The sequence below is a fragment of the Falco rusticolus genome, chromosome 16, assembly GCF_015220075.1.
Source record: "Falco rusticolus isolate bFalRus1 chromosome 16, bFalRus1.pri, whole genome shotgun sequence".
In the NCBI taxonomy this organism is placed as follows: domain Eukaryota; kingdom Metazoa; phylum Chordata; class Aves; order Falconiformes; family Falconidae; genus Falco; species Falco rusticolus.
In genome coordinates, this window is record NC_051202.1 from 4,992,764 (window position 1) to 5,004,927 (window position 12,164).

The 12,164-nt window shown below is 51.1% G+C and overlaps 1 protein-coding gene across 4 annotated transcripts in view; it reads left to right on the plus strand.

Moving 5' to 3' along the window:
• The window catches only part of ETS1 (ETS proto-oncogene 1, transcription factor), a 74,708-nt gene extending 71,081 nt beyond the window's left edge, over nt 1-3,627 (plus strand). For 3 of the 4 annotated variants that reach the window (XM_037409784.1, XM_037409786.1, XM_037409785.1), the window contains 2 exons: nt 1,901-2,019; nt 2,599-2,814. In XM_037409784.1, the coding sequence (XP_037265681.1) occupies nt 1,901-2,019; nt 2,599-2,814 (335 nt within the window). Of the gene's footprint in view, nt 1-1,900; nt 2,020-2,598 lie in introns of all 4 variants that reach the window. The other variant, XM_037409783.1, reaches the window with a different exon arrangement.
• Nucleotides 3,628-12,164: the final 8,537 nt, after the last annotated feature.

A 12,164-nucleotide genomic window follows, 5' to 3' on the forward strand; every position in this document is an offset into this window, starting at 1 on the left:
CACCTGCGATTCCCTGTGGAGGAGCTCAGGCGGCAGAAATAACCTTTTTGGTCCCATGTTTTCTCTGCATTTAAAGCTCGCTGCTATAAATAGGTCTAAGCTTTGAGATGCGGTGGCATTTCAGGCCAGGGTTTTGGCTCTTCCCTTTTTGATGAGAGGCAAAGGCGTCATCTGAATTTCCTCCCTCATTTTGGAGCGGATAACCCAGCTCCATCCCTACCAGAGAGCGTGGCCGCGGAGTCAACGTCTTGGCAAGCTCCTGCCGAGAACGGCGGGCTGGAGCCTTTCCCTGCTGAGTGTCATCTTCCCATTTACAAGCAGAGAGAGATGCTGTGAGCTCCTTGCTTTGTCCTGCCCCTGGCTGTGTGATAACCCCAGGGCTTGGTGGAGGATTCGGTGCCTGCAAAACCCTGGAGTGATTCCTTAAGGATAACAGGAGCGAAATGATTTGGGGAGGGCTTGATGGGGCACAGCGATTCCCCCGTCCCAGAGCCAGCTCTCTCATTTCCTCCTCCCCAGCAGCTTGTCTGCTTTTGAGTCATTTTAAACCTTGTGGAAAAAGGGGAAGAGCCCTCTCTTCCCTCCGAGGGTTATCCTGCAGCCACAGCTCTGGCAGTCTTCATTGTCATTCGTGGAAGGAGGCTGTTCTCCATCCTTTTTTCTGAGTACAGAACTTTTTTTTTCCCCCTGCTTGAAGCATGTGCTCATTGCTGTCAGCAGGCAGGTTTACCCCAGCCTGCCATCCTAATCCAGCCTGTGCAGTTCTTTTTGTGATAAATCATTTCCTCTGACCTCTGGCTCTGTTTATTATTATTATTGTCATTCTTCTTATTAATGATATATTCTAAGCTGTGTTTAAAACATGGCAAAATCTCTCCTGAAACATGTTGCCCAGAGCTTAAGTGCAGTATTTTGGGTGCGGCTGCATTTGGACGTTGCTCATCAAAGGGAATTTGGCTTGAAGGCTTCTCCTCTACCTTTGGTTGGGACACGAGTGCGAAGAAGAGATAAGTATTTCGAAATCACTCCACGTACACAATTAATCCAGCCAAAACCAGGCTGCGAAGCCGCAGGCTCTCAGTGCAGTGCACCGGGTACTGCAGGTTAGATGTGTCGGGCTCAGGACCCCGAGGCAAATTGCTGTTGGCCAAAATTAGCACCCAGCGGAAAGATGGAGACTGCGGCGTTGTAAGGAGAGGCTGAAAGTATCTGGCATGGGATGCTGCGCGCCGCTGCGTGCCTCTCTGGCTGGATTAGGGGAAGCAGCAGCCGCAGGGAGGTTTGCTTATGGCTTTGCTAAGGCTGTGCCAAGACCATGATGGGGAGATCCACCCGTCCTGAGCTAGTGAGATCTGTCTGCCAAGCCAGGCAGCCCTTGTCTTTGCCACACAGAGCTTAGCGAGCCGATGTAGCCCATTCCTGCAGCAACATGCCCCGGAAAGAGGCCAAATAATTTTCATACCTGGGTCTCCCTTTATCTTGGTAAACAGTGATGGAGCAAAGAGTCAAGGTCGGGAAGCAGGAGTCTGCTGGAGTTCATGCGATGGCTAGCAGCTTTTTGGCACAGGGGAAATGATGGTGCTCTTGTGCCAAGACAATGGCTCCTTACTGTTTGGATGCCAGGAAAATAATCCTATTTATGTAACTCGAAGTGAAGCATTCCAGTGCATGAGTATTCAGCTCTTACTGCAAATAGGAAGCTCTTTTACCTGCAGGATTTAACTCATCTCAGCCCAGACCTTTCCCTGTGGCTGCTGATGTTGTTTGTGGGGGTTTTTTTTGATAGTAGAAGGTCTGTTTTTTTCAATGGGCACCATTTGCATGTGATTCCCCCTCCCCGGGACAGAAGGAGCTGTGCTTTTCCTAACATTAGTGTCTTATGTTTCCTTTGTCTTTCTAGGCAGTGGACCCATCCAACTGTGGCAATTCCTGCTGGAACTGCTCACTGACAAGTCCTGTCAGTCCTTCATCAGCTGGACGGGTGACGGCTGGGAATTCAAACTTTCTGACCCAGATGAGGTAGAGTGTCTTGGAATTAAGTGCACAGCCCAAATTCCTTTGAAATATTGGTGTGGATAACCCTCCCCGCCTGCCTTCAGGGATGAGATTTGCGCAGTCACGTTATTCTGGTCTTGGGTATGTGTAGGGAAACTGGTGAATTAGAGCCCAGCTGGAAACTTGTTAAAAATTGGGCTGCAGTAATATCTAGGAAGCAGTGATTTGTGCCCAAAGTTGGTGGGAAGTAGCTGAAACACCGCAGAGAGGCATAGTGCCAGGGCTCTTCAAATAGGATGTGTACAGGTGGAAGGGGGGACTTCCTACTGGTTTGGGGGAACAGATGGGACGTATGTTCCCTTCCCTGACTTACATATCCTCATAGAGTCCTCTGCAATGTTCTGCCACTGCATGGAGGTTGGTTTTCCCAAACACTAACGCTTGTGACCCATCCGTGTCCACCTTAAAGATGAGGAAAGTGCTCTCCCCTGCCTCGTGTCTGGCAGCGCTGCTCCCCAGTAGCTCCACTGAGCCAGACTGATTTTTCCTTCCCTTCCCTGCAACGCGCATCCCCCCCTTGAACTCTCCTCACCCCTCTCCCAGGTGGCCAGGCGATGGGGCAAGAGGAAAAACAAACCCAAGATGAACTACGAGAAGCTGAGCCGCGGCTTGCGCTACTACTACGACAAGAACATCATCCACAAGACGGCCGGGAAACGCTACGTCTACCGTTTCGTCTGCGACCTGCAGAGCCTGCTGGGCTACACGCCCGAGGAGCTCCATGCCATGCTGGACGTCAAGCCCGATGCGGATGAGTGAAGGTGGCCGGCCGGGGCGGAGAAGATCACCCTGTGTCATTTTGGAGAGTCGATGGGACTTTTTCTGTTGGTTCCTTTTTTATTTTTGCTGTTATTGTTGTTGTTCGTTACGGTTTTTTTTTTTTAAAGAGCAACTCAGATTTGATGCTTTGAGGATGTTGGGAGAGAGGGTAGTGGAAGAGGCAAACTTTTGACTGAAACCTAAAGAGTTTGGTTCGGAGAAGGATTGGGCTTTTTGTTATTGTGAAAGCTCCAAGACAGGCTTTTTTGGAGTGAAATTCTGAGTTTTAAGAAAGCCAGAAAAATGTAGCTCACAAAAAGAAAACAACAACAAACCCCTCCCCATCCCTTACTGTTCAGAAAAAAATATTATCAAATGATCCCTTTGGTTTTTGTGTTATTCACACACAAACTGACAGTTCAGGAAATGACGGTATTCCAAACCATTTGAGGATTTTAAACTTTTTTTTGGGACGGGGAGAGAAAACCAAAGTGGGTGAATATTCCTGCTTCGGGGAGGGGCAATATAGAAGAAATCCAAGAACTGTTTCTCGTTCTTGTTACATCACCTTTCTGTCAGTTGGCTTCTTTTCTACAAAAGGAAAAAAAAAATTTGCTAGGAGGGATCAAGACTTTTTTTTTTTTTAAATTTGTTTAAAGTTTTATTTTATTAAATTTTGTGCCAGTATTTTTTTTTAAATAGTCTTAAGCTCTAAGATGGTCTCAGTATTGCAATATTGTGTGTATTTGTTTCTGTTATGCCAGCAGAGAGTTTTATCACAGTGAGGAAAAAGAAAAAAAAAAAAAAAAAAAAGAATTAGTTTATGTAGACCCCACTGGAGAAGCGTAGTGCTACTACTTGGCATCTCCGAATCGTATGTGAAGGAAAATTAACTCCAAACTGGCTCCTAGTGATGCTGGCTGGGTGTGCCGCTCTTGCTTCCAGTCCCACACGCTTTGCTCCGCCGTTTGCTGATCAAGCTGGTTGAAATTTCCGCTTTTTTTGTTGCTATTAAAAAAGAAGGCTTTTTGTATTGCTGCATTTTGTGCATGAAACCTATGAAGATCTGCAGGGAAAATGGCTTTTTGCATTTTCCAAATCACTTTTTTTTGCTCAAGGAACACTTTGGTGCTTTCAGAAAATTTGGTTTGGTTTATTTTTATTTTTATTTTTATTTTTTTTGGAGAGAGAGGAAAGTGGAGAAATTCCCGTGATTTGAATGTGGTAAATGGAAAACACATAAGTTGGGGGAGTGGGGGGTGGGGGTGGGGGGGTGGGAATCGGGAAAAAGTTGAAAAACCAAAGGAAAATGTTTTTTCCGTCCTGTTTCGACCAGCTCTATCTATTGATGAATGTCTTAACTGTCCTAGGCACACTCAGAAAGGGAAATTGTCCTTGCAAATGGCTCCTTTACTGCTCTTTGTAAGCCTGATCCTGCAAACCTGTCAGGGCGTGATTAACATGAGGCGTATGACCGGTATTGCCGCGGTCTCATGTGCTTGCCCCACCGGGTTGCAGGATCAATCCCAGGAGGAGCTGCTCCGTCTGTCCTGCAAACCTTTTACAACTGGTTTGCGTTCAGAGGGGTAAATCCTGCTGCACCGAGCACTCCTGGGATGCTCTGAGCAGACAGAGGCTGACGACCACCTTCAGCGTGAGTTAAGAGGATCGGGTGCTGAGCGTTTCGATATCCAGGGGTGACCCCGAAGGTCCAGCTGCCGAATGGGATCTTTCCCTCCTGAGAGCCGCTGGGCATTTTCTTTTTAAAGACAGTATTATGTGTTTGGACCGAAAGTACCTTCTTCCGATGTTGCTCCTCTGCCCGTCTGTGTGTTTTAGGTCGTTGCATTCATTACAGGGGCACTGTGAGACAGCAGTGAGGGGTGAGGCGGGGAGAGGCTTTCCCAAAATGCTCACTGGGCAATGCCTGCCGGATACAGGCTGATGCGTCGGGTCGGCAGGACGGGACTCCGCGTGCAAAGAGCTGAAATCCATGGGCACGTAACCCCCTTGCACAGAGGCAGTGTTGGATGGGGAGCTTGACCCCAGGGCAAGGTGATGCTCAGGGGTGCTGAGCTCTCCTCCACCTCCTCCAGAGCTGGGGGGACCCAGCACCTCTGTATCTGGTCGTCTGGGGGCAAGTCAGCCCCCAAACTGCTGCGTGCTTAAAAAAAAGGTGAGGGTGGAGGGGAAATGAGTGGGCCCAGGGGGAGCTCCAGGCAGGGGGGATGGAAGCAGACGGCGGTTTAGGTAAGGGAGTTTATTAGTTGTGCTGTTAGCTCACGGTGCTGGGGCTGCGCATCATCCCACTGAGCACAGGGAAAGAAAAGGGTGGGATGGAGGGAAAGGAAGGCAGAGAGGATGAAAGGAAGGTGAAAGGAGCTTGCACCGAAGGAGGAAAGGGACGCTGCCCACTTGGAAGTTAAACTTCAGCTCACCGCCTCGAGCAGACAGGGAGGATGGGAGAAAGAAGAGCAGCTGAGCTGGAGAGAGGAAAGGCAAACATAGATCTGGATGAGGCCCCGCACCAGCGAGGCACCAGGGCAGAGCTCTACCGCAGAGCCAAGGCTCGCCGAGCTGCTGAGCAGGCTGGAGAGGGAGTCGAGCAAGCTGTGACAGCCCAGAGGTGTGCAGGGGCGGAGTTGTTACAGAGCATCCCAACAGGATACACCCCAGGGGTTGGATTTTCAGCAGTTGGGGTTTTTTTAGGCGTTCAAGGTCGCTGTCCTGCGTGCAGCTGCAAAGTGCCCTTAGCTTACCCGTCACAGGCCACCTCTAGCAGCGCTTTGAAAAATCGCCCTTACGCCCTTAGAAAGGGTGCTGCCAGGAGGCCAGGCACCCTGTCTTCTGCCCCTGGCCCCATGCCGTGTCCCAGGAGGTGTCTCCTGCTTTGCTCAGATGCTCCACTGCAGCTGAAGTGCCTTTTCCAAGCAGACAACAGGGATAAAATTTCCCTCCGATGGTCAGGTATCGGCCCCGTCTTTCTGCCAGGCCGAATCCCATGTTCACTCCGCCATGCTGATTTTTTCCAGGTTTCTAAGCTGAACCTGTGTGTTCCTAGTGATTTTGGCAAGATAGTTTAAAGGTTAGAAAGGGTGAGTCGTGGAAAGCAGCTCTGTTTTTTGGAAGTAGCCCCCGGCTGGAGCTTCTCCATTGTTTCTCCCAGCTGTTTGCCATCCCAGCTCGCAGCCGGTGCAGCAGGAAAAGGGCAGTACAGCCCTAGGAATGTCAGGTTCATCATTTTCTATTTTCCTTTACTTTTTATTCCCATTCTAGAGACCATCCCAGAGAGGGCTGTGTGCTGTTTATACACTGGAAATTTGCAGATTTGTTTTTGTTTCCTTTTTTTTTTTTTTTTTTAATTCTCTTCTGCTTTTTCATTGCCTGTTGAACTGTTGGCGAGGGGTGTACTGAGCCAGATGCGCTGGAACCCAAACCCTCTGTCCTCCTGTTCTTTGAGGCCGTGAAAATTTGGTTAATCCACTCACATGTGCTGGGCCAGAAGGATGGGTTTGAGAGGGATGATGGAGATCTGCCAGGGACAGGACTCGCTCCTGTGCTGGTTTCTCTGCACGGGAGCAAGCTTCACCCTTGGGAGATACACATGGCTTTTGGAAATTGGGTAATTTTGTCTCGTTTTGGAATGTCTCAGGTGCTTTTGGTGATTTTTTGGGGGGGATGTTTTCTGTGTCCTGCTCATGATGTGCTGTTCTGTGGGGGGACATGTCCCCTTGGCCCCCCCAGCAGAGCCTGAGCCTGCCTTGGGAGCGTAGCGCTTGCAAACGGCTTTCTGGGGCCTCGGCAGTCGGTATGTGGGACTTAGTAAAAGGGAAAAAAAAACCAAACCCTGATGAAAAATGCAGGCACTTTTTCTGCTGCCTGTCCCTCTCCATTTCTGTGTGTAGGATGGCCGTACCCTATTTTATTTCCACGCTACCACCATCCCGCTCCTGACGTGATTGCTCAGGTGGAGAAACAGCCAAACAGGGTGAGGAGTAGAAGATCCTGTATGGGAGAACCTTCTCACGTCTTTCCAAACCAACACCTCCTCCAAAAAAATGGTCCCCATAAGCACCGATAAATTCAGATGCTGCAGGAAACATCTCCGTCTTCTGACTTTTGCTTTTCTGGAGGGGTTTTCTGTGAGGCTTTAGGGCTTGGTTGCTTGTTAACGTCGCAAAATTGGGATGCCTTGGCGTGCTCTGCTCTCTGGTAGGGTCTATATAACATCTGTGAGCTGTTGTCTACATTCCAAAGAGGTTAAAATAAATGATAAATCTATGTATACATATATGTTATAATGGAATATCTCCAGGAGTTAACTGCCTCAGTAAAAAAAAAAAAAAAAAAAAAAGTCTTTTGTTTTGTTTTGTTTTGTTTTTACACATGGGATTTTTTTTTAAGCTGATAAACATAGAAGAAAAAAAAAAGAGATTGTTATATTGTGCTGTTCGACTATTTTCCAACTTGTATTTTCATATAATTTATATTTTTTAAAAGTGGAAAAAAATTTTAAAAGCAAGATTAAAAAAAAAAAAAGGAAAAAGCAGGTGCTTTTTAAAAAAACTGAGCTGAGGTAGCTTAGAGATGTAGCGATGTGTGTGTGTGTCCGTGTGTTGTGTTTTGTTTTGTTCCGTTTTTAAAGGATTAAAAAAAAAAAAAAAAGTCCCTCCTACATTGAATTCTTAAAGAAGGAGGGGATTGGTTTTGTTTTAATTGCTGATGCTGGCACATCATTTTGCTGGAGAGTTTTTTATATACTGTAGCCTTATTTCATATCGTATTTTAAACCATGTGGAATTAAAAGAAGAATAATTCATAACCTTCAGTGTCGGTGTGCTTATTCATTGCCTTTACTTTTTAAATTCGGGGAGCAAAGTGGAAAACCAATGCAAACACTTAGAAATCCCAGTAACTTTTTTTTAATTATTATTATTGTTACTAAAGAAAAGTGTGTGGTTATAGGAAATAAAGGTCTGGCTGGCATTGCAGCCTCTAGCCTTGGGGGCTGGAGAAGGGGGATGCTGTGCCCCACCGGCTCCCTCTCGCTTTGGGAGCACAACTTGTCCTCTCCGGCTCCTCGGAGACTGTCACCACTCCTCATTGCTGTCCCAGGGACAATTCCAGGGTTTCAAAATGGTCTTTCATCTTGAATCGTCACTGGGAGCTTGGGATATCTGTGGTTTACCACCTCAGATGACTTTTGTAGTATATTTTCTTCAGCAGGCCCTTGTGAAATAGGTGTAGCCAACTGGCAAAGCCCCGTGACCGCCAACTCGCCCTCGCTGCGGTGTGAAGATGCTACTGGGCACCCCCGTTCCCACTCAAGACCTCAGGCTGTGCTCCATTAAGAGAGGAAATCTGCCTTTAGGCTCCCGATAGATCAAATTAGACCATTGTGCTTCAGATCTTTGACAAATACATGTATTTTTATATATTTTGTTTTTCCCAGCAGGTTTTATGCTGGCTTGGGTATCCCCTCATCCTCATCGAGCCGAAAGGAAATCTGTGTCGTGCCTGATTGGATGGGGGTTTGATCGGAGCCCGTTAGTGTGTAGGTCTGGAAGTGCTGATTAATGAAGCTGGCATCTGGGAGAGGTTCGTGATCCAGGAGCTGATGCTTATTCATAGCGCTGGTGAGTCTGCGTGATGGGAAATTCCCAGAGGACAATATCATTGACGCTTGTTTGCTTGAATCAGCATGACGTGGCTTGGACGAAGCGTTCAGAAACATGCTACGCAGATTTGTTGAATACTGAGAAGGGCGGAGAAGTCATCTGCGTAAAAGAGGATGCAACGGATGAATCCAGGAGAAGAAATATTTATAATACCTCCATTTATAGTAATGCAGTTTGCAGCCGTGCAGGAAGCCAGATGCGCCAGGGAAGGACTGAAGGATGAGGTGTGGAGCACCACGATGGTCCTCGCTGCAGCCATAGCGTGGTCATGGGATGCCTGTGGGACACCGCTGTGTACCGAAAGCTCAGCTAACCTCCAGCGTAGTAACACCAGGGTCTGGCAGAGGGGCTGGGTGAGACTCCAAAACGGGAACAACCCTGGGGACCAGCCAGCGGGTGAGCACCCAGCCTGCTCCATCCACGTTTGGAGACGTGGAGCTCCAAGCAGGAGAGGGGCTTGCCGTTGCCTTCACCGCCAGCCAAGCTGCCGCAGGACCTTGATCCTGCCGTCGCAGGACCTTGATCTTGCCGTCGCTCTTTTCATCGCAGCTGGAGCCAGCGGACCAGCCGGTGTGGCCTCGTGCTCGGCAGAGCCCGGCCGCCCTGGGTAAATAAACAGCAAGTGCAGCTCCTTTCCCATCCGCCGCTTTCAAGTCTCTGCAGCCGCTCCATGCCAGCGGCTCTTCAATGTGTGGGAGCAGCTAAAAAGCAAAGGGGTGACTGTGCCCCCCCCTTTGGGGGGGGTGTTTTGCCTCCCTTGCAGAAGGGCTGTGCAAGCAGGGGAGTACACAGCGCTCTGCACATCCTTGCAAAACCTGAGGATGCTGCTGGTCCTTGCAAATGAGAGGGAAGGAGAGGGATTAAAAACTGAAAGGGGAGCTGAGCCGCAGGCAGCCAGCATCCTCATCGCCCCTCCCAGCAACTGCAGACTTTTAAGGCTTGCACTAAAAATACCGGCCGGTGGCCTGCCGGGGGAAGCCCCCGTGCACCTGGGGTACCAGCTAGGGAAATGACGGCCAGCAGTTAACAGCCCCGGAGCTGAGCACCCCACCTCCCTGCTCACCCAAAGGAAGCACCGGAGGTGGCAGACTAAGCAGATGCCCCCCCCTTGATGCCCCTGTCCCGCCCTCTCACCTCTGCTTCCCATGCTGAGGCTCTCCGGGCCAGCACCAGCTGTAATAAATAACCTGCTTAGGAGATTTGGGATGGGGAAGCTGAGTTTGGGGAGGGAGCTCGAGCTGTTCCCGCAGGAAAAGCATCCCGGCCACAGCTCTGCACCCCCAAAAGCAGGGCCTGGCTGTTGCAGCAATGCATCCTGCGAGCAAGCTGTTAGTAAAAGAGCATCAAAGTTTAGCTTGAGGGGTGGGTTTACTGAGAGGGATGAGCTCCCCAGCAGGAAAAAAACCTGCCTGCGTGGGGAATAGCACCCGTAGGAGGGTTTTGCATGGCTTCTTGGCCCCAGGTGCTGTTGTGTGGCTGCTCGGGCGTGTGGTTTCAACAAAGCCAGAGCACCAAGCAGGGTTTTTCCAGACTCCAGCATATATATGTGTCCAGGGACACGTGCATCCAGCAGCGCAGTGGAGCAGGAGGCAGGGTGTCCCCAGGGCCGGGGGCTGGTGCCTGCGGGATGGAGGGGCTCTTCCACCCTTGAAAGCAGCCGCATTGCACCAAGAGCTGCTGCTCTAAATAGAGGCCAGAAAGCAAACGGGTATTTTTCAGGTCGGTGTCTCGAAATGAGACATCTAAACTGGCGCTTGAGGGAAACAGAGATTGAAACAGGAACCTAGATTACTGAAGGCTAAACTAAGGGAAGGGCTCTCTAGAAATCTCTGAGATAGAACAAGAGAGGTGGAAGGAGGCGGTGAAAGAGGAGGAAGGTGAATGTAGGGGAAGGCAGCAGAAGGATGGAGAGATGTAAGGAGACAGGGCGGGGCACTGCGGGAGCGAGGTGATGAGTTTTACCCCTTCCCCGGGTGATGTGGGGCATGCACACCCGCGCGGATGCACGCACCCCCTTGCACACGCATGCACCCCCTTGCACGCGTGCTGCTCATGGCTCGCTGGGGGCAGTGAGGGCCTTACACCAGAATAACTGGAGATTTAGGGCTGCTGGGAAGTATTTAGATGTTGGGCCCTATCCACCCGCCTGGGGCTCGCCTGCCCGGGGCGGTGCTGCTGCGGGGGGTGCCGGGGGTGCCAGGGATGCCTTTTGGAGTCAGCACTTTCCGCTCCACGCGCTGTTTGCTTTCCGCGGCCGGCTCCCTCCCACTGCGCCGAGGCCTCTGAACACTGTCCAACAGCAACTTTCCGGCTCCTCCAGCGGCCTTTTCCCCGCGCCGGCAAGCGCTGCCGTCCCCTGGCCTCGCTTGAAAGCCAGCCCCACAATGAGCTATTGTGCCAGGCTGCTCCAGAGGGGAGGCAGCGACCAGGGCCAAAACCCAGCTGTCGGGGGGGCTGTGTGCCTGCCAGCACCCAGCTGCCTCCTGGGGAGCCCAGGGACACGGCTGCTCCCCAAGATGCTGCATCCCTGGGGTGGGGATGCTCCTGGGATGCTGCGCGCCCTCCTTGCCTGCAGCATCCTTTGGGGTTTGGGGTGAGAGCAGGACACTTCAGCCCTGGCCACACTGACCTGAGTTTATTTCTTCCCTAAGCAAGCACTGTGTTTGCACGGGCTAAAACCAGCATGCCCAGATGCCTCCCCCCAGCTTGAATTGCCCTTGGTGGACCCAGAGTGCTGAGACCCGCTGCCTCCCCCTCCATACCCCAGCCCAGCTCTGCGCAGGTTCTTGGTTGCCTTCCTACACCCCCCCTCTCCCTCCCATTCCCTTCTCCTTCCCCCCTCCTGGCATCCCAAACCCACCACCCTCCTGCCCAGGGTCATCCCTGGCCCCCTCCCTCCCATCTCCTCCTGCTCCAGCTCTGGCACCGTGGAAAAGGCATCGCAGGAACGGTGCCATGTATTTTCAGCTTCCATTAATGACATTTACCAGCTGGAAAGGATGAGGCGAAGCCAAAGCCATGCAACCCGTTGGCTCGGTGCAGACCACCAGTGTGCCCGCCACAGACCACCAGTGAGCTGGGGGCCCTGAGCCCAAACCCCGGCAGCCCTGGGGCTGGGGGGAAGAGGGGTGTGGGTGGCTGTGTGGGCTGGGGGGGATGGAGGGGAGAGCAAAGTGCTGCTGAGCTCACACTCTGCCAGAGGAAGGGGTTTCTTTCCGAGGGGAGCAATCAGCCTCTCAGGGATTAGGCGCTCCAAGGAAAATTAAAAATAAAAATCTCCACCTGGGATTTTCCTTTGGGGTATTTTGTGTTTCTCCTCTTCCCCATCCCTGCAAAAATCCAGGCTGTGGCTTTGCGCTGGTGATGGAGTTGCTGTTCACGCCAGGGGCTCCACTCGAGGGGGCTGAGCCCTTTGCTAAATGAGCTCAAGACATCAGGGAGGGGTGTTTTCCAGCAGGAAAGGGGGTTGCTGCCGCCCTGGAAGGGCAGGAGGGGTTGGCAGGTGTCCCACGGTGCAGGTTTAGGAGGCAGAAGCTGTGATGTGGAGCTGTTAGGAAGTTTTGCCCTCTTTCACCTTCTCTGCCTCAGTTTCCCCAAGTGCAAACCCATTTCCCAAGCCTTCCCTGGCTGGCTTAAAAAAATCCACATGAATGCTGGGGGTCCCTGTTTGGG